The following is a 24440-nucleotide window of genomic DNA, read 5'->3' as shown; positions in this document are numbered from 1 at the left end:
GCAGGGACATCCCTGCATCCCACTGCCGCTGGTCCGTCTCACTCTTTGCAGACAATTGAACCAGCACGTGTTTTTTAAAAGCCTAAAAGGCAGCTGAGCCCCAGGGAGCCGGCAGCTCTGCCGCAGGGGTGTCCCCGGGAGTGGGTGCCGGCATGGGCAGGGACCCCACGAGGATGAGAAATCTCCATCTCGTACAAGCAGCGGACACCACTGCAGACCCCAGCAATTAAAAGCAGGGCAGGAGGCTTGTGCGGGCAGGAATCGGGGTGCCCAGGACAGAGCTCTGTCCCTGCAAGGATGTGAAGGACCTTCTCGAGAGCTGGGGCATCAAACCCAGGACGGAGGCACGGACACAGCCCCTCTCTGCCCGTTTATGAACGTATCCGGCACAGCTGCGTGAGCCCTGCATGGCGAAACTCTGTGACACCATGGGGTCCCCTTCATCGCCAATGCTTGGGGTGATGACAGCACGAGGCATGTGGTGAGACCTCCCCGCTGCCCCCCCAGAGAAGAGAAACCCTCAGGAGAAATCTCATTTCACCCCTTTGGGGTGCATCACGGGTGGCAGACAGCTTCTGCAGGGGCACGTAGGGGGCCACCAGCCCCAGAGGAGGAGGAGGTCAGGCTGACATACTCCCTTGTGCCATCCCCAGCCAGGTGTCCCGGCTCCTCTGGCAGAGCCGGCAGGCAGCGGCCGTGCCTGCAGAATTCCCACACATCCCATCTGCAATGAGCGGAACCACGGGCCGTGCGGGAGCGCCGGCACCCAGCCCCTCTCCGGCTCTGCTCCACACGCCCCATCCCGGCAAACAACCTCGCACGTGGCATAGCCGGCGCAGCCGCAACCCGCGCCGCAAGGTCCTTACCCCAGAGATGTCGGCCACTCGGTGAATCGGCACCTCCTTCTTGCTGTGCAGCCCTTTGCCGTTCTTGATAGCCCTGCAAAAGAGAGGTGGCACGAGCCGTCAGCGCCCGCTGCGGCGGCTGGAAGGGCCGGCGTTGCCCCCCGCGCCCACCCAGGGAGAGACCAGCCGGCTCGTTAGCCTGCTAATCCCAATTACCGGCCTTCGGCGGCTCACCTGAGCTCAGCACATACCTGATCAGAGGGACCACTTGTCCCCGTTACCAAATAAAATTGCTTTGTTCCCCGCACAAAGGGAGGGATCAACAGGAAGGCAAGTGCCCCAGCAAGATGCAAAATTTAATACCCGTTTCTTTCAGCGCTTAATCACATGAAGCATTTTAAATGCAAAATACGTGGCGAAGGCTCCAATTCTCATGGAAATAAGTTCCTTCCAGGTTAAAATAATATAGAGACGATAAGGAGCCTGAGCGAAGCAATACCACACATGGAAGGCAATTCATGGCTGAAAAATGAGTGGGTGCCCCAGACCTGATGCGGACCTGGTTCTGCAGCGCGGTGCCGAGCCAGCTTGGATGCCGGCTGCCGTGCCGGCTGTACCTGGGGAGGAGGGTGCAGCACCGGCATGGGAGCAACCTCTGGACGTGGCTGTGGAGGGGATTAGTGACACCGCTCGCCGGCAGAGCCCTGGGACCGCGGCGCTGCCGGTCCTCAATCCCCGGCACCCGCGGTGCACCCGCAGCCAAGCGGCACGGGGTGAATCGGGGCGCACGCTGCCCCGGCATCGGGCTTCTCGCCTCGGTGGCTGGACAGCCAGGGCAGCCGCACCGGCAGCCCGGCGGCAGATTTATTTGGTTTTCATGCAGTTCACGGCCAGGCTGGCTTATTGCCGGGTGTGGGAGGGAGCGGAGGCGGCACTACCCTCAGCCGAGCTGCCTGCGCGGCAAAGGCCGGCAACGGTGGGTGAAAGGGCACCACACATTCATTAGAGCTCCTTCCCCTGACAGGTTTGTCCTTTTCCAGCTTCCAAAGGCCAAGCTTATTTTCCAGGTGTTACCGGCACAGAGCAGAAGCGAGCGGGGAGCTGCTGCCCGCTGCCGCCCTGCCTGTGCCGTGCCGAGGGTGACCGTGCTTGGCACAGCCGGGGCGAGCTCCCAAGGCTGCTCGTGAGCCCACTGCTCCATGTTTTTTGAGTTGGGGGTTTTTTTTAGTCTGTCAGCAGCATGGTGGTGAATCCAGCAGCCCAAGCGGGGCTGGAAACCAAGCGCCTGCCCTGCATCTCCCAGAGGATGCTGCACCGCTGGCTCGGGCTTGCCAGTGCCTGCAGCTGGGCCAGGCGGAGACTTTGACTCATCCCAAAGGATGCCCGGAGCCGGGGACTTCCCCAGCAAAGCCAGCCCTGCTTTATCAGCGTTGGTCCCCTGTCCCCAAGTGCCGAAGGACGTCCCTCTGCAAACGGGAGGGTGGCCAGCAGGACTTCAACCTCCTCTCTCCACCTTTCGTCCCCACGAGACGCTCCTGTAATTCAAGCGACAAGCTGCTGCGCCCCGCGGTCCTCGAAATTCACCCCTTCCCCACGGGCAGGGCCCAGGCTGCTGGTCCTCAGGCTCCTGCAGCAGGCTGGAAATGAAAGTTCCTCATTTTTCAAGCCTAATAGCTGCTCCCAGGCAAGAGGCATGAATTTGTTCAGAGTGGACCGTGATGATAATAAAAATACAAGGGGAAAAATTCAAAGCCCCTACCGAGGCTTTGTACAGCAATCAATTTGCTGAGCTGGATCATTTGAGGAGCTGCCTGGAAGAAGCCAACCTGTTAAAATCAGCAAAAGGATTTCTTCTTTCTCCCTCACCCTCCTTTGAGATGCCCCTCCCCGCTCAACACTGCACCCAGGGATAAGTGGCTTGGCCAGAAATAGCTTTTTTTTTCAGGAAAACAGCTCTTTCCCCAGGTTCAGAAGCAAGACAAAGTTAAACAAGTGCTGTAACACCCGGCAGGCTGGACGCCAGAGCAAGGGCTGCCAGGGATGCTCATCCTTGCACCGTGTCGGTAGGAAAAGTCACCTTGCCCTGCAAGGCTGGGGCAGGCAGGGATGCTGGCAGAGCTCAGGGCTGAAGCAGGCAGCCTTGCCCGCAGCAGGCTGGCGGGGCGGCACGGCATTGGCGTGTGGTCCTGGCGCAGCCCCTTGCTGGAAAGCAAGGCTGGAGGATGCAGGGAGGGCATACAGCCGCTCCAGGAAAATCTGGTGGGATGGGAAAACTAATCAGCCCCTTTCTAAAATACCCCACGGAGCAGGCACCGACAGCTCGGTCTGAGGAGATCTGACTCCAGCCTTTGCTGCAGAGCCGGGCAGGTTAAAGGGATTTTGCAAACCCCAAGCAGCGATCACCCAAACCACTCCAAGCCCCCCTTCACCCAGAGCTCCAGGTCCTGCACCCCAATCTTGCTCCAAATCTCCTGTTCCCCTCAGAAGCCTGTTTCTGCCCCTGGCACCGCTCTGGAGCCACCAGCTCCTCTGCCCGGTGGGATGGAGGCAGCCAGCCCCGAGGCGGCACAACCCCCAAACCGGGGTGTGCCACGGCTAATGGCATGGATGGGCCGCCTCTGCCACCGGCACAACCCCCTCCGCCATGGGCAAGGGCGGCAGCTCTTAGGGCCGAACGGCAGCCCCGCGCCTGGCAGCGAGCAGGGACACCCAAGCATCCCAATATTCGGATCATCTGAGCTCAACCCCCGACCCCAAGCCGGGAGCGCGGCTGCAGGCTCGATCCGCCACATCCAGCCCTGGGTATCCCAGTACCCGGCTGGAGGTTCGCCCACACCGGAGCGCTCCGAGATGCTGATTTAATGCCAGGCACATCCGCTTTCTAAAAGGCACATCTCCGTCGCTCGGCAATGAGGCCCCAAGCAATCTGCCGGCCGCCGATCCCACGCCACGCGGGGCTGGGAGGGGGGAAAGGGAGCTCGGGAGCCCATTTATCAACCTTCCCCCTCAAAAGCGAGAGGCTCGCAGCAAAACTGAGCACAGTCTTGCACAGCGGGCTGGCAGAAACCACGCCGCAACCCCCTCAAAGCTGCTCTCCCCGGCTGTCGGCACAGCGCCGTCAGCTGCTGCCAAAGTTGCTGCCGAGGAGGAGCCGAAATCCCACCGCCCCGCCGGGCCCAGCCGTGCCACCGCCTCCGGTGCAGCCGGAGCCGGGCCAGCGCCCGTTGGGGGCACGAGAACGGCGGCGGTGGCGGATGGCGGGGGGAACCGCTGCGGGGGTGGCAGCTCGGCCGGAGGGGAGCCGAGCCAGGAGAGGAAAGGGGCACCCATTGCCCTTCCCCAGGCAGCCATCGGGGAGGACGGGCTGAGGGACGAGGACGCGGGGACACACGGGGTTGCAGCCAGCTCCGGGCTTGCCGTTGGGCTTCTCCCCGCAGAGCGGCAAGGCTCGGGCACAGCTCTCCGTGCGGAGACGTGGGGCAGGGACCCAGCCCTGGTGCAGGGGGCTGCAAGTGGGGCTGAATGATGTGATCAGCTCCTGCAGGGAGCTGGACCGTGCACAGCTGGATCGTGCATGCCTGGGCTGCGCACAGCTGGAATGTGCATGCCTGGACCATGCACAGCTGGATCACACATGTGCCTGGGCCATGCGTGCCTGGACCGTGCACAGCTGGACTGTGCACAGCTGGACTGTGCGTGCCTGGACTGTGCACAGCTGGACTGTGCACAGCTGGATCACATGTGCCTGGGGCATGCACGCCTGGACTGTGCACAGCTGGATCACACGTGCCTGGACTGTGCGTGCCTGGACTGTGCACAGCTGGACTGTGCACAGCTGGATCACGTGTGCCTGGGTTGTGCACGCCTGGACAGTGCACAGCTGGACTGTGCATGCCTGCACTGTGCACGCCTGGACTGTGCACAGCTGGACTGTGCACAGCTGGATCACATGTGCCTGGGTTGTGCACGCCTGGACTGTGCACAGCTGGACTGTGCATGCCTGCACTGTGCACAGCTGGACTGTGCACAGCTGGACTGTGCACAGCTGGATCACATGTGCCTGGGGCATGCACGCCTGGACTGTGCACAGCTGGATCACACGTGCCTGGACTGTGCGTGCCTGGACTGTGCACAGCTGGACTGTGCACAGCTGGATCACATGTGCCTGGGTTGTGCACGCCTGGACCGTGCACAGCTGGACTGTGCATGCCTGCGCTGTGCACGCCTGGACTGTGCACAGCTGGACTGTGCATGCCTGCGCTGTGCACGCCTGGACTGTGCACAGCTGGACTGTGCACAGCTGGACTGTGCACTGCTGGATCACATGTGCCTGGGCTGTGCACGCCTGGACTGTGCACAGCTGGATCACATGTGCCTGGACCACGCACAGCTGGACCGTGCAGGCCCGGACCATGCAACGTCAACTGTGCACATCTGGACCGCGCGCAGCTGGACCGCGCACCCCAGGAGAGCGACTCGGGAAGGAGGGTGCTGCCCTCCCACCCCAGCGGCGTACAAGCGCCGGCCGGCCACGGGCACCGACACAACCTGCGCGGGTGCATCCCTGCCTGCACGTGCGGTGCGGGCAGGCAGCGGAGCTGGCAGGGCTGCCCGGTCAGGCAGAAAACGCAGCCCTTTCCGCTCCTCCCAGCTGGCAGAGGAGAAGGCAGCATCAGCGTTTCTGCCGCCTCCGCCGAGGACGCGGCGCGGGGACGCATCCACACGCATTTTTCTCACCGCGATAACCTCAACCTAATTACAGGAGGCCAGAATGTGTCTCGAGTCCTTCGGATCGGCTCAGACGTCACTGGGTTTAAATGCAATTACTTCTCCGGCAGACAGGCCGGGGCAGGAAGGCTGCGGCAGCGTTCTGCCGGGCTCGCCGCCCCGAGAAGCGGAGCGGGGCCCTTTGAACCCCGACGCGATGTACGCAACGGGCCGTGAGACTCCAACTGACCTCCCGGGCGTTTTGCAAATGTTATCTGCCTTCGGCTGCCTCCCGGCAGCTCCGGCATTAAGATGGAGAACCCGCCGCGCGGCGCGATGTTTCCCACTGACTCACGGCGCGCCTGGCTCTCCGCCAGCGCCGATGCCGAGCCCGTCTGCGGCACCGGCGCAGCGCCGGCAGCGTGGACGAGGTCCGGCAGGGGGTGGGGATGGCACGGGCAGCCGGGTCCTGTTTGGGGACGATTTTGGCTGTTGGGGGATTGGGGTGGGGGGGGGGGGCTGGAGATCTCACGGAGCCAGGACTGCCTGCGGAGGGCAAAGGATGCTCGCCCCAGCCAGGAGGGATGCGGGGCGGGACGACGACCCCGAGCAGCGGGGACAGACGGATGGACAAGGGACACCGCGGGGATGCGGTGCAGCTCTGCACCAACCTGCGGGACACCCCGAAAGGCAGCGCGGGCACCCCGCGGCCGGGGGAGCGGCACCGCCCTGGCACGGCACTCACCGAGCCTCCGCGGCCAAGAGCTCGTCGTAGTGTGAGGATCTTTGGTCGTCGTCTTGCCGGTAGCGGATGACGGTGGCCAGGCCCTTGCTCACCAACGCTTCGGCGATGTTGCTGCAAGAGAGAAGTGCGGGGGGGCTCAGCACCGGCTTGGGGGAGCGGAGGGGACCATCTGTCCCGGCACCCACCATAGCCGGACCCCGTGCGTCGCACCAGACCCTGGCACCAGAGGGGGTCAGACCCACCGGGGGGTGGAAGAGGAGACCCCCACCCCGTTTCATGCCACTGGCCAAGGGAAGGTGCTTGGAGCAACGGGTCACAATTAACGGGGACTTCTGGGCATGGCCGAGGGGTCCCTGCGTGAGTGTGCCGGATCTGGGCCGCCACGGTGGGGGATCTTCCGGCAGCACCCCAAAACCTCTGTACCACCCCCCAAAACCAGAGGGGTCAGTGCCCCCGGGCCATGGGAACCTCCTCCTCGATTTTACCTTCCTATTGCGTTTTTATCCCTGCCATCCCCTCATCGGAGAGGGGAGGTCGGCACTGGCCGGGCTTGGGGGACGGCTGCCAACGGGCGCCACGTGCCGAGGCGGCGTGGTAAATTGGCTGCCATTACACTCTGCTGCTTTAAACAAATTCATAAATTCTACTTCGCTGAGCGCATCTGTAATTCTCCTCCAATTACACAGGCAAGGCATGGACCGCTAATTCACTACTTAAAAAAAAAAAGCATATATATATATGTATACGTGTATGTGTAGGGGGGGCCTGATCCATTCGCAAGCCCCGGGAGCACCCCCTGCCCTGGCGAGGGGGAAGGGCAGAGCCATCACCGGGAGCTGAAAATAGGTCTCGCCTCGGAGCAGGGGGAAAAAAAAGAAAAAAAAAAAAAAGGATTTGTAAACGAGGAAATAAGCTGCAGCAGGAGGCAGCTGCAGAGGTAGCGCTCGAAATGCCAAGCAACCAGGAATAAGCACCTACAGCTATTTTGGGCACGAACAGGAGGCTGTGCCGGGGGGAGGCGAGCGCAGGGCTGGTGGCACCCGCGGCGTCCCAGCGGCTCCCCGCCACCGCCGTCTGCCCCGACGGGGGATGTTAAGGTTTGGGGCTGGGCAGAACTGGGTGCGAGGCTCCGTCCCCGGGTCCCCAGCGCCTCGGGAGCGGGGGGGAGCACAGCCTGATGGCAAAAGGTGACCCTGTCAGGGATGAGCTGTGGGGACGCCAGCCCTGGTCCCCTGTGGACTAAGGGGGTGACTCGGAGGCGAGAGGCAGCAGCACCCCAACGATGTGCAAATCTGCAAGAGGTGCCCGGTGGGCTCCTGCGCCGAAGGGTGCTGGCAGGTCCAGACCTCTCCAGCAGCTCGGTGCCAGCCCGGCTCTGCCGGTGAGGACAACGTGGCCTGGCTCCCCTGTGCCGGGATGAGCAGCCGAGCTCCCGCCAGGACGGAGTTTGCAGCCCCCCCGGCCATCTGCGGCCAAGCCGAAGCGGCGAGGAGCTGCAGGACGTGGGGGGCAGCCGCAGCCCCTCTCAACCACCCTCCCCACTCGCCATCGTGTCTCCGCGCCATCCCACGGCCCCGAGCATCACTCGGTGCACGAGCAGGGACGCGCGTCACCGGGAGACTTTTGCCTAACACGCACTGGGGGAGATGCCTGAGCGAACCTGAGGCCAGAGACTCTGGTGATGGGCACGCTGGGGAGAGCTGCCCACCCAGTCCCTCCTCAGCGGGTGCTGCACCCAGAAATGCCACCTCCATCCCAAATCCGTGTCGGGGAGCTGCAGCTGCACCCCCGGAGCAGCATGATCTGCAGCACGTCCCCAGCCTGGGGACCCACCACGGGGACAAGCCCCAGATAGCAATCACCACCAGCCCTGGGCAGGACGGCTCCTTCCCGTACGGTGACATCCCACCCAAGCACGGGCAGGCAGCCTGGGGCACCCCTTCGTGTCCCATGTCCCCACCGCGGGGCTCGGGAGCAGGCAGCTCTCCAGCCCTGATGGGATTTCCATGCTCATGCAAAGCCCGGCTGGATCTGCGCTGGGGGAGGTCCCATCAGGCCCCCCAGTTTGCAGCCTCCAGAGGAAGAGACACCCAGCTCTGCCTGCCCTGCACCCTCCACCGGCCAAGCAGCTCCATCCCGACCCATCGCCCCAACCCCATTTTGGGGAAGGGAGCAAGCGGGGTCGGGGGGCAGGATCTGGGAAGAGCAAAGGAGATTAAAACCCGACATGGAAAGCATCAGGAAACAACTGTGCTAGCAAGTGCTCCGTCTGCTCGCTAAACGGACAATTTTATTCTGCCCCCAGCACTTGTGAAGTGTTGTAATCTTGTTGCCACCTCTGTTTGATGGCTTCATTTATTCAGCAATATCATGGTTATGGCTTTTTATAAGACAAGCAAAATTGCCAGCGTTTGCTCCCACCGCGCTGCTGGGTCCTAAAGGAGCCGGGACGGGCTGGGGCTGTGCACAGGGAGGGTGGCCACACTCCCCCCCCGTTTTTCGGTCCCCAACAGGCTCTGCAAGAAGGGATGGAGGCACCCGGCGCAACCACCGATTTGGACCCAAAAGGTGCCGGTCCCGGCTGCTGCCACCACCGAGCATCGGCCGCGGTGCAGGAGGTGCCCGGCCGGGGGGACCCCTCCTCGGTGCCAGCATCGCCTCCCCTGGGGGCTGCTCCCACCGAGCCTCCGCTCCCGCTCTGCCACAGCCCGGCTCCAATTAAGGTTTCAGAGACGATGTTCCTGTGGCTGGTGAGGACTGAGAGCAAACGGGAGGTGCCGGGTAGCCACAGGGCTTGCGGGAATGCCGCAGGACTTGCGGGAATGCCGCAGTGCTCGGCTGCCTCAGTTTCCCTGCTCCGAGCAGCCGTGCTGGGACCCTGCATGGCTCCAGCACTGGGCATCAGCCGTTGTCCCAGCGAATGCTTCTGCTCCACTGCAGAGCCCTGTGCCCTCTGCGAAGGAGAATTAACCTAACGAGGGGTTATCTAACCCTGTGCGGTTAGCAGGGGCTAACCCTCCCAGGCACCCCTGCCTGCGGGAATGCCAAACCCGGAGCGAGCCATCGGCTCCCCGGCACGATGCGGTGCTTGCAGCGGTCCCAAGTGGGCACAGCCCGCAGCCGGCTGGGCTGGAACCCCATCAGGGCATGGGGGATACCAGGGAGACCCCAGGACCTGCCTCCATCCTCGTTAACCTGAGAGCCCAAACGGGTTTGGCAGGGTCGGAGGTGCCTTGCGGGGTGATGGGGAGGAGAGAAGGCGCCTGCACCCCAGCGGTGGGGCGAGGGCACCCTGCCTGCACCCTGCTGCGCTCTGCAGTGAGGGTGGGGGAGGACAGACCCCACGGGACCTGTCCCCCCAAGGGCCATCAGTCCCCTCCCCAATGTACCTACCCAGCCCAGAGCCCTGCATCCCAGTCCCCATCCCAGTGGCATCCCACTGTCCATCCCAGCCCTGCATCCCACTCCCCACCCCAGCTGTCCATGCCCACACCTGCCCCATCCCCCAGCACTTTAATCCCCTCCGCTCAGAGCGGATAAGCAGCTATTCCTGGCACTAGACTCCAGAAGTATCCAATATGCATGAAATCAAAGTTTTCATCATTTCCATCGGTCAAAGGGCAGCAAGCATTAAATCCCAGAATACCGGGATTAATGAAGGGATCATTAAAAATCTAATGTTAAACCACCTCTGCAACCAGAGCTCTGCGTGAGCCTGCCATATATCACAGCCTGATAAGAAGGAAACAAATCCTAATTTCGGAGCGGGTTAGCTGAGCCTCTGATCAGGGACAGCCATGCCCACCGTGAGTGGCGGAGGCACCGGGCTCTGCCCCTTCATCCACCCCTCACCCTCCTCACTGGGGCGGACAGGAGCATATCGGGGCAATGCCGATGGGACTTTATTTGGGAAGTTTGGCTAAATTCTGCAAGGATGAGGGTTTTAAGCAGCATTATGTAAACCTGTGCAATTTCTAATCAAACCTGCCACCCCAAAGCAAACGGGCTGGGACAGCCAGGCCGTGGCAGGCACCGATGCCTGCCGCCACCGCAGGGTTTGCCTGCTGCAGAGGTCTCCCGCATCCACTGCGTCCGCTCCCCGGCAGCACGGCAGTCTTTCCCCAGCACGGACCAGCCATCGCAAGGGACCAGAGGCGGGTTGAATCGGTTGCTCTGCATCTCTCCGAACCCTCGCGGGCTGCTCTGTGAGCCTCTCCTGGCACGGGAGCCGGCTGGCACGGTGCTCGTGTCCCCCTGACACGCTGAGCCCCGCTCTCCGAAGGATGCCAGCTCCTTCTCGGTGCATGCACAAGCAGCTCGGCTCCAGCACGCGCCAGCGAGATAAGAGAGGGAGCTTCTCCTCCTCCCCTGGGTTTGACAGGCGGTCGGTGCCAGCTGCCTGCAGTTCCCTGGCAGCCGTGCAGCACCGGCGAGGCGATCTTCCCACCGCCCCGGTCTGCACCCAGCGGCAGTGAAACCGCCCGGCGGCTTGCTCTGATCCGGCCAAGGAGCTCGCCCTGAGCAAATGCGCAACAACCGGGCTGGATGGAGCCGAGGAGGAGGCTGGAAAGGTGCTGGGTCTGCTCGGCCGCTGCGGGCAGGGGGAAAGAGCCGGTCTCAGAAGAGGGGAACGGCTCAGCCCGGACCCAGCTGCAGCCTGCAACAGCCACCGGTGCTTTGGGGAGAGGAGAGAGCCCCGAGGAGGACGGGGAGCTCCCCATGACCCCTCCAACCCGGCAGCACTTCAGCCCCATCCACCGAGACCGTGCCGTCCTCAGCAGCTTCTGCAGCAACAGCACCGCGGGACGGTGCTTTGCCGGTGCCGAGCACAACATCCTTCAACCCCATGGTGCAACCGGGAGACCCAGCTCTGGTGCTGGTTCGCACCATCTCAACATCAGTGCCCGCAGAAGGCACTTCGGTCCCAAGGGACCCCCAGTGTGACCGGGAGCAAATCCTTCCCCGTACACCGCAGCATCCAGCCACCTCCTGCACCATCCTGCCCGCAGGAGCGGCAGTACCGGGGAGAAACCTCCTCCCCGGGACTGACCGTATTACACCAAAGCCGGGGGGGGTGTCGGGGACGGCAGCACACGGTTGCACTGCTGATGGGTGCGAGTGGCTTAACTCCAAGTCCCCAAGCTTGCAGCCGCCCCGCTCCCTGCCCAGCCGGGTCCCTGCCAGCGCCGGGACAGGCACCGAGCTCTGCCAGTCCTCAGCCAGCCACCGGCAGCCTCGCAAAGCTCATCCTCAGGGCCGAGGCTGGCGGCAGACACCTCCTCCCCGTAGGAGGGAGCAGCTTGCAAAGCAGCAGCAAAATCTGGTCCCTTTCCAGAGGCTCGGGCTGCAAAAACCTACACAGCTCCTGGGCGCGAGCCCAGCTTTACCCTGGCACCGCAGCCCACGCAGGTAGCTCGCTGCACGCATGGCTCCGCGGCGAACAGCAAAGTGCTGGCAGCCGGTCCCGGTTCCAGCCCCGTGAGACCCCGGCGGGGGTAAATCGCCTGTGCCGCGCCGTCGGCTCCCCCGGCACGTCTGGCGACGAAGCAGCCCCGGGCTTGCAGCTGCCCCTCGCCCTGGAAAGCCGGGCTGGGTTTCCTCGTGGAGGGGAAAGCATGCATCCCATGGATTTTGGCTGCCATTCCACCCCGAGGACGGCGTGGAGCTGGCAGTGTGGCCACCAGCATCACCCAGCACCAGCGGTGCCCCAGCTTCCCACTGATGCCTCTTGCTTTGCAAAGGGCATTTATCTCCCCATCACCTGCACAACACCCCCGCGCTGGCTCCTCCACCCCGTCGCTTGCCGGGTCCTTTCCCGAGCTTTGCGCCAGTGCAAGGGAGCACTTTGCAAAGGTCGGGATCATCACCCGCCTTTTCAGGTGAGCAGAGAGAAATGCGGGGAGAACAGCAGCCCTGTGCCTCCCCGCCAGCTGCAACCACCCCTCCATCCTGCCTCTTCTTCCCGGTGCTCGCATGACTCCGGCTCTGCACGGGCAAGGAACACCGCAGCCCTCCAGCACGCAGCCTTGCTCCGCATGTCCCCGGCCAGGAGAAGGGCAGAGTCCGGCCCTGGAGAAACGCGTCCAAGTGCTGTTAGGGGGCTTGGAGAGACAGAGGCGCGTATGGAAATGTTGTTCCAAACATCTTGGAAAAGTTCAGACACCCAAACCGGAGCACCATGGGCTTCGGTGAGCTGAGCACCATTTACTGCACAGTAAAAAGCCCTGGGGTTGCACCAGGCAGGGAAACATCCACAGCCCCCAGTGCCCCCCCGGCCCGGAGCATCGCCTCCCTGCCCGGCTCCTGCACAAAATGCTCCCAAGGGCTCAGGTCACACTCCTCACGCAGCTGCAGCGGGTGCTGTCCTGCACCCTGCAGCAGGCAGCTGTCCCCAGGCACCCTCATGTGAGCAGCGCCCTGCCTGCCCCTGCCGGCACCGAGACCTCCCACCCGTGTCCGGGGACCCGCGTGGCCACGACGCTGCAAAGCCTCCGAGCACCGGGACGGCGGAGTGGCCGGAGCGGGTTGGAGCACCTCGCCCAGCGCCCCGTTCCCAGCGGTGGCACGGAGCAGGACCGGCCGGTGCCCTCGCCGCCTTGGGCAGGCTGCCTCCAGCCTCCAGCAGCCTCTGAACCCCAGTACAGAGCCAGGGGAAGCAGCGCCGCAGATTGCATTGAAAAAACCCCAAACCCATGCTCCTGTGTTTTGATCCCAACTCTGAGCAGCTTCCTTGGATGCTCCTACTTCATTCCTGGGAAGGGGAGTGAAAAAGCGTCCCCTTGTCACCCTCCCTGGGCCACTGGAGAGGCTGGATGCTCTGAGAGCAGCTGCTGGAGCTTGCAGAGCTGTGCCAGCATCCCAGCATCGCTAACAACCCCAGCCACGAAATCCTGAGCCATGCCAGCATCCCAGCATCACCAACAACCCCAGCCACGAAATCCAGAGCCGTGCCAGCATCCCAGCATCACCAACAACCCCAGCCACGAAATCCTGAGCCGTGCCAGCATCCCAGCATCACCAACAACCCCAGCCACGAAATCCTGAGCCGTGCCAGCATCCCAGCATCGCTAACACCCCCAGCCACGAAATCCTGCTGCTTGGGTGCAAAAAAAAACCCCCCCAGGGCTGCAAATCCTGGGAGGACCCCGAATTCCTTCCAGGTTTAGAGCTTTTAAGGCTCAGAAATGCCAGCCCTGCCCATGGGGGCTGATCCTGGCACTCGACTGGGTGCTGGGCACCCAGGGAAGAGCGACGGGAGCACCGTGATGGGTGCGTTGCAGCTGAACCAATCCCCCTCCTGCTGCTAGAAGGAGGACAAGGAAGAGGGGCGCAGGGATAACAGCTTAAAGAAGAAATTTCCTGACCGTGAATTAGATCGCATGCTCTAGCCCTGCTCCCTGCTCCTCTCCCCACAGCCCCTGCACGGGGAGGTGGGGGGAGGCAACCGCAGCCCCCTCGCTTCAAACAAAAGCATCTGGGGAGAGGAGCTGGAGCTGCTGCGCAGAGGGAAGATGCATCCCCCAGTTAAGCCCAGATTAAAGAATGGGAATATGAAAACGCAGATGAAAAGCTCTTTGCTGTGGAAAAAATCTTATTAGGCCGTGAAATACAGTTTTTGCCACTTAAAGAACGGCGGAGTGAAAAATGGCTATTTGCAAGTGTCTCCCCCTGCCCCCCCTCGCTCCCCCCGAAACTCATTTTGCAGTTTTCCCCCCACAAAAATCCAAAAAGGAAGTTTTTCAGCAGCCTCTTCACCCATCGAAACCTCTCTGGCTCTCGCTGCCTGGCACAGATTGGCAGTGCCAAAACCAGCCCCCCACGAGCCTCCCCCCCCATGCTCAGAGGTGGCATCACCAAAACTCACCCTTTGTGCCAAATGAGCCCCAAACCGCAGCATCCCAGCCCCGCTGCCTGCAGGGCAAGTATCCCCCCGCACCTGCACGGATTTATAGCTCAGGGCTTTCCTGAAATTTATTTTTAATGATTTTTAGTAGCCTTTTCTTCCAAGAATTTGTGCAATTTGCACCGTGGCAGCCTCTGAGTCCCCCCAGGGAAGGGCTGCGGGGACGGGACCCCCGGACCGAGACCCAGCCAGAGCATCGGACGGATCCAGCCCCCCGGCCCCCCTAACAGGAGGGCTGTCGGTCAGGGACCCCTCGCCGCTTGCAGCGCGGTGACAGCCAGGTTCTGCCAGCGAACCAGCTGAAAATCCAGGCAAAGGGGGTCCGGGAACACCCCGAGGGACATCCCTGCAGCAGCGGCCGGCTCCTGCCACGCCACCGCCCGGGCTGCCGGCAGCCGGAGGAGAGCCAGCGCTTCCCGATGATCCGATTTAGCAGCCGCCTGTCACGCGAGGGGACGGGAGGGAGCAGGACACGCTCATCACGGCAGCAAGACCCAGGGCTGCCAGGGGCTGCCGGCCCCGCATCGCCCGTTACAGCCATGCTGGCGGGCTGGGGACAGCATCCCCTTCCCGCATCCCGACGCGTTCCCCGGGAGGGAGCCGGGCTCTCGGCAGCTACCTGGGGAGCACCGAGCCCCACAGCCGGGCACCCCGGGCTCCCACCCAGCCCCACAGCCAGCACCCGCTGTGCCCGCTGCCCATGAGCCACTGGATGCTGCCGGGTGCCCGGGGATGCTGTGGGACGTGATGGGATGCTGCGGGAAGCTGTGGGATGCTGTGGGATACTGTGAGATGTTGCAGGATGCCATGGGATGCTGTGGGATGCTGTGGCATATTCTGGGATGCTATAGGATGTCATGGGAGCCTGTGGGATGCCATGGGATAGTCTGGGATGCTATGGGATGCCATGGGATGCCATGGGCTTCCCAAAGAGCAAAGGCTAGTGTGAACCCAGAGCCCTCAGGTGCACCCACTCCCGCTGGTCCCAGCAGACCTGCGCCATCGTCCCCGGGTCCCTCTGCCACCATTTTGCGGGTGCATTAATCGTGCCCGGGGTGCACGGCACCCTCCCAACAGCACCCGTGGTGGGATGAGCCGTCTCTGTGAGCTCAGACCGGCACAGGAGGTGCCCACGGGGCTCCCAAAGTCCTGGCAGCTGCCTTCTCTGCCAGCCACGGCCCCTTCGCCCTGTTTTCCGTGTCAGCATGGCTTTGTTGTGACAGCCGAGCACAAACCTCTGACCTTACCTGTGCTCAGCAGGAAAACATGAGCCGGGAACAGCAGTGCCGGCAGCGGTGGTAAACGCTGACAAGGCACACGGCGCACCAGGCGCCGGCAGAGTGGGATGGGGAGGGCACGTGGGCATCGGGCAGAGCCTTGCCAGGCAGCGGCACCGGCATTCTCCAGCCAGGGATCGAGCTGAAAATGCCGGGGAGCTGGAAGGGAGAAGCGCGATGGACGCGGCGAGGGCAGTCAGCGCTGCCAGCTCGGAGCCCGCCTGCGGGAGACACGGAGTCAGGCACCGCAGCCCGGGGTCGGGCAGGGATACAGGCAGGGATACAGGCAGGTGAAGCTGGGTTTGTGCTCCAGCTCCTCAAGTTCATGGTGCTTTGAGCTGGAAGCAGGGGCTGCCTGCATGCCGGGCAGGGGAGGCAGGGGCCCAGAGCAGCATCTGCCCTCCGCAAACCCACCCAGCACCCCGAGGAGAGGGGATGGTGTGGGTAGGTAACCATCCTCCCCCAAGGGTGGCCGTTATCCTCCTGCCACACTCGGGGAGGGAGAGGTGCCGCCCCAGGGGTGCAGCTGACGGCTGGCCAGGCTCCCCCCTGCCTGCCCTGCCTGCACCAAGAGCAACAAGGCAGGAATCAGGGACCCGAAGGCTCCAGAAGCCAGGCAGGGGTTAGCCCCCTGCCCGGGCTGCCTGCCCCAGCGAGCTGCCGGCGTGCTCAGCCTGCCAAGCAGGCTCAGCCCAGCCCAGATGCCAGGCGGACAAGCCAGGCTTTCTTCCCCGCTCCGTCCCCAGCGCGGCGCGGGACGGACGGCACAGACCCTGCTCTGTTACGCCCACGCTTTCGCCGGGACCACGGCAGCCGAAGGACCCCACGGCCCGGCACCGAAGCGCACTGCCGCGACGGGGCCGCAGGCAGACGGGAGCAAGGGGCTGCCCCATGCCGTGCGCCGGAGGCTCGCACGCCACAGAGACGCTCCGGCGTGAGCCCCCAGCGCTCGCTCGGCTCGCTCCGCTGACGCCTGATTACGGCAATGAAGTCAACATGAGCAGCAGCCCTGCAAATTCACATCAGGTTTCCTCCCGAAACAGGGATGCGACTCGGGAGCTATTTGAAAGCAATTTGCAGCTGGAGATGCTAAGAGCAGGCGGCAGCGCTCAGCGAGATGCTCCTGAGATGGGAAATCCTGCCCCTCCACCGCGCTGGGCACGGCACAAGCGCTGCCGGGAGTCTCTTGGGGCCGGCAGCACCGCAGCCGCCAGCCACGGGGAGAGGGCCAGTGGGTTTTGCACCGCACACTCCCCTCCTGGTGCACTGCCAATGACCCAAGACCTCATCTTCCTACAAACAGCCCCAAAAATGCAGTGGCTGGGTTGTCCCTCCCAAAAACGTGGCGATACACACTAGGCTGGAGAATTAGCTCCCCAGAGAGGCGGTTAAAGCACCACTGAATAAACTGGGTGGGTTTAAAGCTGGTGCAGACAGCGCAGGAGAGCAGGGCTGCTCCGCTGGGCTCCACTGCACCCAGCATCTCCACCCGGGAAAGCCCTTTAGGCTCCCGCTGCCGTGGTTTCATCCCAGGAGCAGCATCCCGGCACGGGCCAGCAGCGAGCGCGGAGCAGCCCCAGCCCCGGCACAGGCAAGGCTGGATCTCCCTTGGGATATTAAACCCACAAGCATCACCGAAGGTCACTCCACGAGCGCCTTAATTAGACCGGAGCAGGGTGACGGGGAGCTTTCCGGCTTCCCAGGCAGCACGGGGCCATGTTTGGGCAGCGCGATGCTCCGCAGCTTTCCCAGACCTTGGATTAAGGGGAAGAAAAGCGCAGCGCTGCAGCACTTTGGTTGCTTTCCAAAATAGCTGCTACGAGGAAAAAAAAAAAAAAGAAAGAAACCAAACGGCCTATGATAAATCATCCCTACGCAGTTCCCAGAGCTGCTGCCATCCGGACGCACGCCTCGCCGGCACAACCTCTCCGTAGGGCTGTGCCAAAGGAGCCCGGCACCCCAGTGTCCGGGGGGAGGAAAGCCACCGAACCTGCCCCAGGCACGGAAATGGGGGGCAGGGCTGGTGAGGGGGGGCTGCTCCGGCAGAGCCCCCCACCACCACACCACGTCACGGGGAGGCAATGTCCCTTGGCAAAGGACAGACATCCTGGGGACATACAGCAGAGAGAGATGGTTCCTCCAAAGCAACCCACCGGCCACGCTGCTCCCTGAGGCGGCTGGCTCGTGGAGGGGGGTCCTCCAGCCTGCCACCCCCAAATTGCCGGAGCTGGGGGTCGGCGAGCGCAGGGGGTGCAGCTCTGCGGGGCCCCGGGCAGAGCGGGACGGCAGGCTCCTGCCGTCCAGCCGCCGGCACCACGCAGCCCCGCGGCGAGGATGAGCCACCCTCCGTCCCCGGCGTCCCCACGGCGCGTGGCAGAGCCCGGCGAAGCGCCGGCGAGCGCCAGGCAGGAGCGCTGTGCCCGGTTCCCCAGGGCCACACTTACATTCCTCCGATGGAGACGGTGGCACACGTGCGCTCGGAGAAGGCGGGCACGGTCTCGGTGGCACTGCTGGCTGGTCGGATGTAGTCCACCGTCACGTTCACCTAGACAAGACAGACGGGCACGGGGTCAGAGCCATCCAGCCCGGGGGCTTCCCGTACCCCCCCCCCCATCCTCCCCCCGCCCCAAATCCCTGCTGTTGGCCGGCCAGCCCCTACACCTCCCCCTGCCCAGGTAAAGGAGCCGTTCGCCAGCCGGCTGCTGGCACCGACGGTGCTGCCAGCCAAGCAACATCTGACACGCCAGCGTGCGAGCCAGGGCCGGGCACGTTAAACCAGGAGCCTCCCGGGGAGGACAAGCTGCCGCCCCGGGTTCCTGGCACGGGCACTTGCGCTGCCGGGTGTACCCCGGCTCCCGCCAGGCGTGCCCGCGAGCCCCCCGTGTGCCGGCGAGCTGCGGCAGGGAGCCCGAGCGGTGCAGCCAGCCCCGATGCCTCCTGGTTTACGGGTAATTGCATTTTGGCCTCCGGTAGGAGAGCTCAGCTGTACCTGCAGGTAGATGAGAGCACAGCTCCCTGCTAAGCCGTAGCTGTCAGCTGGCATCAGCGTCGCCGGCACCGCGCCGAGCGGGACGCAGAGGCCGGTTTGCAAAATGCTTTGGCAAGGCGGGGAGCAGCCTCGGGCACCCTGGAAACCCGGCCGTGCACCCAGCGCGGAGCCGCGCTGTCCCCGTGTGCGCCGTCCCCACGCCACCGCCACCCGCCCGACCCGCACCGCCGTCGCTCCTGTCCTCCCGCAGACAGGGGCAGCCGCGGCATTCGTGCACGTCAGCGAGTGGGGGTCCACCTTGGCGGGGGGGGGCAACTTCTGCTGGGTGACTGCATCTCCCGCTGCACCAGGGCTCGGGACAAGCTGGCGGGGGCAGAGATGCTCATGGGTGAGATCGTGCCTCAGGTTCCCGGCCCCACAGCCCCCCCGGGCGTCACCCTCCCGGCAGCTCTTAGCCATCAGCCCCCGCTCCGAACCTGCCGGGCATCACACCCCAGCGCCCATTACAAGCAATCAGCATTTCCATCCCGTACCAGGCCTTCGTGGTCCAGCTGGATCCCCGGACCGGACCAGGGAGCCATGGTGCCGTACCTGCCCCCCCACCATCACCCCGCAGCTCTCTCGTCCCCGTGAGCAGGGCTCGGTGACCATGCCACCGAGGGTCACGGGAGGCTCGTGCCAACCCACCGCAGCAGTGAGGGCTTTCTCCCAGCAGGCGTGGGGCGGGAAGGCTGGAAAAGCCATCAGTGCCCCCGCCGAAGAGCGGCGGTTCCCCAGGGGGTTGGAAAGGCAGCGTTGCCCCACCTGCACATCCCGGTCCTTGGCATCGCTCCCTTCTCGGCCGCGCTGCCCACCCTCCTCCCTGCTCCCAGGATTTGGGGACCCCAGCTCCGGTCTGCACCCTACAACAGCAGTCGAACCATCGGCTGCTCCCGCAGCTTCGCCCCCGGGTCGGGAGACGTGTGGCAGCAGCGTGCGGGGCAGGGAGCACCGGGGCTGGAAGCGTCGGAAGCACCGGCAGCACCGGCGCTCGCCTGCACAGCAACACGGAGCTGCAACTCCTGGCCTTGGCCGTGCAATAAAGAGCAGGGAAAAAGAAACCGGAGTTAAAGCCCGAGTGCTCGAACACTTAACGCAATCCCACATCTGCACGTGCCATTTCTATGCAAATCCAACCCGATCCCACCGCCTTGCTGGCCCAAAAAAGGACCTTCCTCACCAGTTTACCGGCACTTCAGCCGGAGGAGGCTGAGGTTGCCCTGGGCTGGGGGAACCTGGCGGGACACGGGGGTGACACTGGCCTCCCCAGGGAAGTCCTGGTGCTGCCTCCCGCTGCCCCGGTCCAGCCGGGGGGCTGTATTTAGACACTATAGACTTTTTCCAGGTGTGCCATCACATGGCACCGTGCCCGCCCCGTGCCGCCAGTTCTCAGTGTCGGCAGCTTGAGTCAAAGGGAGACAGACAGGCGTCCAGCTCGGCAGTGCAAGGGAGCATCCGTAAACCTCTTCAAACTGTCAGCTCTTCCCAAACCTCGCTTTTGAAATGAGCATAAAAATGCAAAAAAGGTACAATTGCCTGACAAACCCCCGCCGTCAGCTCGCTCCCTCGTACAGGCGAGCTAATCAAGGTTTGCAGCAGCAAAAGAGGGGGCTCTGGCAGGAAAGAGCCAATTAAGGGGAGCGGTTAAAGCAATTCCTCCCAGCGAAACTATTGTCATAACAACTGTAGGGGAAAAAAAGACAACGATTACTCCGAGAGGCAGGTTAGGAAATTCGAGCTACTACAGGGCTTTTTAAATGTCATCTGGCTCAACAGCGAGGCACAGCTTGGAACCAACACCTTGCTTGGAATTAGGCAAAGGGTCTGGCGAAAGGCCGGCGGGAGGCCGGTGTCGGCTGGCGAGGAGCTCGCATGCTGCGCCCGCCGCTGGCGGGGCGTACACGGCACGCACGACCCCACAGCTCGGGCTCGGATCCTGCATCATCACAGGCAGGGGAAGAGCGAGGAGGAGTCGGGCTGGGTGTCACACCTCCGCCCGCAGCGGAGAAGCATTGCGTTCTGTTGCATCGCGCTCTGTTGCATCGTGTTGCATTGCAAAGTGTTGCGTTGCACTGTGTTGCGTTGCACTGTGTTGCATTGCCAAGTGTTGCACTGTGTCACACTGCATTGCAAAGTGTTGCATTGTGTTGCGTTGCATTGCATTGCGAAGTGTTGCATTGTGTTGCATCGCATGGCGTTGCATCGTGTTGCGTTGCATTGCAGTACCTTGCGGTGCAACGTGTTGTGTTGCAAAGCGCTGCGTCCCCCGGACAGACGCAGCTGAGGCTTGTTGCAGTGACAAAGCTGGCACGTCCCCCACTACGTGATGCCAGCACCGCTGCATCTGACAAGTCGCAAAAGCAAAACTCTCTCCCCTGGGGCTGGAACAAGCAGGCTTGGAGAATCCTATGGATTCAGCATGAAAAGACTCGAAACTGTCCCCGCCGCCACCACCTCGGGCTGAGTGGGACTGTGGGTGGCCGGGATGCGACAGCCCCGTCCTCACCTTCCCCAGCAGCTCAGCCCCAGTAGCACCAGCAAACTGGAGGTCCCCCTCAGGGCTGGTGCCCCCAGGGGAGGGCTGGCAGGAGCCCCCCCCCACCGAGACCCACGGCGTGGCACAGCACGGCACAGCACGGCCACATGCCCGGTAACCCAGGGGCTGCAGCACGGAGCAGGCTCTCGCAGAGCTGGCACCTCATTTTTGGCACCTCCGAGGACCTGCCAGCGGAGACGCGGGTGCCCGGTCGTGCCAAGACTCGGGCTCTGCCTCTTGACACTCCCGTCTCCGCAGGGCGCGGAGCTCCGGCCGCCGTATTTACCCACCTCCCGGGGTGCTCCCGGGATGAAAGGCGCTGTGAAAGCACCCACGGCACTACGACGGAGCCGCCGGGCGCGGGGACGCTGGTACGGTATCGAAGGACCCAACCGGGGCTCCGGGACCTGCCGTCAGCAGCGTGACAGCAGCGGGAGCTGGCTGCAAACCAGGAATTAAAACCTTCCCATCATTAGCATCTCGGTCCCTCTCCTGCTAATGCCCCGCAGCCCCTGGGGTAGAGCTGCCCCCTAAGCGTCCCCTCCACGGCTGCCAGCTCAGAGCAATTAAAGGCAGCAAACAGGCAGGAAAGCACACCCAAAGGGCACGTTTTGCTTCCTGCTTCCCGGCTCCTTGTGTCCCAGCAAGAAAAGGAACATTCCCACCGTGCCAACCTCTGCGCCGTCCCCAGCGCCCGCTGGCAGCAGCTTCGTGCGCTGGCCCTGGGCAGAGAAGGGACGCGCAGGGAGCACGGCATGATCCCAGCTCGCTGGCAGCGGCCGTGGGCAGGTTTCTGCCCCCGGCTCCGGTCCCGGGTGTATTTTGCAGCACGTTGATGGAGCTAACGGCACCGTTGACCTGGGAAGGTGGCTTAGTGCATGCAAAGGTGCTCCTGTTCCCCCGTGCTTGCTCTCAGAGGGAGAACGCTCACCTTGGGCATGTTTTCACCAGTGGAAAATCAACTCCCGAGAGTATCCACAGCCCTGGTTTGGGCACCTCCTGCACACCCAGCCCCAGCTCAGACACCTCCCGGAGCCCCAGCACCAACTCGGGCACCTTGCACTGACATACACGCAAGCTTGGGGAGCTGCTCGTCCCAGCCGAGCCCCCCCTGCCTGCTTTTAGCCATGACAGACCCAGACCCCCGACCCAGAAGCACCAGGGGACACTGCTGAGCAGCAGCACCCAGCTCTGGGGCTGCGCTCCGGGCTCCCACAGCCACCCCCCAGAGCCACGCTGCGCCCATGCTGAGCCTGGCTTCATCCACGTGCCATCCTGCAGGGACCCAAAGCTGCAGGGAAAGCACCCCGGAGCACCCGACCGCAGAGCCGGGACTGTCCGACACCGGGCACGCACGCACGCTGCCATCGCTGCCGCCCCACAGACCCGCAGCTCGGTCAATATTTCACGGGGGTATAAAAAGCAAAGCGCTTCCCAGGCGCAGAGAGCGACGTGCCGAGCTCCCCGTGGCTGCCAGCACCCCTGAGGGGCCGGGAGGGCAGGGGGTGGCCGGCACCAGGGTGGGATGCGCAGTGCTTGGCCGATCACGCGGGGTCCCCGCCTGACCCCCCCACCATCGCTCCTGCACCCATGGGACCCGCGGCGGGCTCTCGCTCCCTCCCAAAACCAGCCAGCGTCGATGGCGGCCGTCTATCGGCGGATTTCCAAGGTCAGCTGCAGTCAGTGTGAATTAAATCACTCCGCCAGCTCTCCTCCCTGGAGGAGATCCAGCCCCGAGAAGAACGGCACTACAGAGATTCACATGCCTTTGTGCAGCCAACGCGTTCAATGTCACCCGCCCCGGCTCCCCCGCCGCCAGCCAGGGCTGCGCCGGACCTGCCAGCCCCTGCCCGCGCTCGCCCATCACCGAGGCGTCCGGCACCCCGGTGCGGGGCGAGGGGAAAGGGTGGCCGAGCCAGGGCCGGCGAGCCGTGTCCCTGTCCCCGTCCCCCCCTGCCCTGTGCCTCGCCACCGGCTCTCGCGCGAGGGTGCGCAGGGAGGACACGGCCCCTGGGAAACGCAGGGCCATCGCTGCCAAAAAACCCGCGCTCACGCCCACGGCTGGAAGAGGAGGAGGAGGAACGGTGCCCGGGGTGCCAAGCACCGCGTCCCCGGCACATGGTGACTGGTACACGGTCCCCAGCATTTCATCGCTGGTACGTGGTCCCCAGGACGTGGCCCCGGGCACACTGTCCCCAGCATCATGGTCCCAACGATGTGGTCCCCAGCATGTCATTGCTGGTACGTGGTCCCCAGGATGTGGCCCTGGGCACATTGTCCCCAGCATCATGGTCCCAACGATGTGGTCCCCAGCATGTCATCGCTGGTACGTGGTCCCCAGGACGTGGCCCCGGGCACACTGTCCCCAGCATCATGGTCCCAACGATGTGGTCCCCAGCATGTCATCGCTGGTACGTGGTCCCCAGGACGTGGCCCCGGGCACACTGTCCCCAGCATCACGGTCCCAACGATGTGGTCCCCAGCATGTCATCGCTGGTACGTGGTCCCCAGGATGTGGCCCCGGGCACATTGTCCCCAGCGTCACGGTCCCAACGATGTGGTCCCTGGCTCACTGGCCAGGCTGGTGCTCGCAGGCAGGTCTTTGGGAGCATCCTCCCAGCCTAGGAGGCAGGAGGGGGGGCGGCCAGCTCCCCTTCACGGCCCTGACACGCGGCACGAGCTCGCAGAGTGGGGTAAAAATAGTCCCTGTGAGTTTGTGACGAAGAAGGGCTGGGAGATCCGCAGGCGTTTCAGACAGTAATTATAGCAGAGCAAGTCTGGTCTGCCACCCACCCCTGCCATATGCACCCACTCTGCGCCCACCCGGCGCAGCCTGGACCCCTCCTCCCTGCTGCGCCCCGTGTCCCCGCGGCAGGGGACGGTCCCCTCCGAGCCCCCCCGGGCCAGGCTGGAGCGAGGGGAGTAGGGAGGGACGTCACCAGCACGGCACAGAGCCCACCCCTGCCCTCTCCAACCCGCAGGCACCGAAACGCGGGTGCTGCCCACGCAGTCCCGCACCCGTCCTTGCCCCCACCTCTGCCCATCCCTCCCCGGAGGGATGACCCCCCTGACCCCCCCCCCCCGCCTCTGCAGGGGCTGAGAGCACCTCCGGGCAGGAGGGGCCCTGCAGACCCCGGGTGGGGGGGCACGCAACCTCGTTGCAGCTCCAGCTTGGGGAGGGCACCCACGGGTGCAGGCAGACACCCTGGCAGGGGGATGATCTGCCGTGGTCAGTGCCCAGCCGTACCGTAACGCACCGCCGCTCCCAGCACCAGCAAGGGCTGCTGGAGGGAGCTGGGGCAGTCCCACAGCCCTGATTTTTGCCTATTTTATTTCTCCTCTCCCCGCCCCCCGCGGAAAGACCGGGAGCAGCAGGGACATGGCTGATGCCACCCGTGA

The 24440-nt window shown here is 63.9% G+C and overlaps 1 protein-coding gene across 1 annotated transcript in view; it reads right to left on the bottom strand.

Annotated features, from left to right (window-relative positions):
• Positions 1-24440, bottom strand: part of SND1 (staphylococcal nuclease and tudor domain containing 1) — a 130938-nt gene that overhangs the window by 49315 nt on the left and 57183 nt on the right. Inside the window, exons 12-14 of the mRNA XM_030014964.1 lie at positions 17922-18022; positions 6298-6408; positions 867-939 (exon numbers count right to left, since the gene is read on the bottom strand). Of these exons, the coding sequence (XP_029870824.1) occupies positions 867-939; positions 6298-6408; positions 17922-18022 (285 nt within the window). The remainder of the gene's footprint in view (positions 1-866; positions 940-6297; positions 6409-17921; positions 18023-24440) is intronic.

This window comes from Aquila chrysaetos, chromosome 5 (genome assembly GCF_900496995.4).
Source record: "Aquila chrysaetos chrysaetos chromosome 5, bAquChr1.4, whole genome shotgun sequence".
NCBI lineage: Eukaryota > Metazoa > Chordata > Aves > Accipitriformes > Accipitridae > Aquila > Aquila chrysaetos.
Note: the sequence above shows the minus strand (reverse complement) of the source record. Positions and strands in the feature narration are given on the sequence as shown.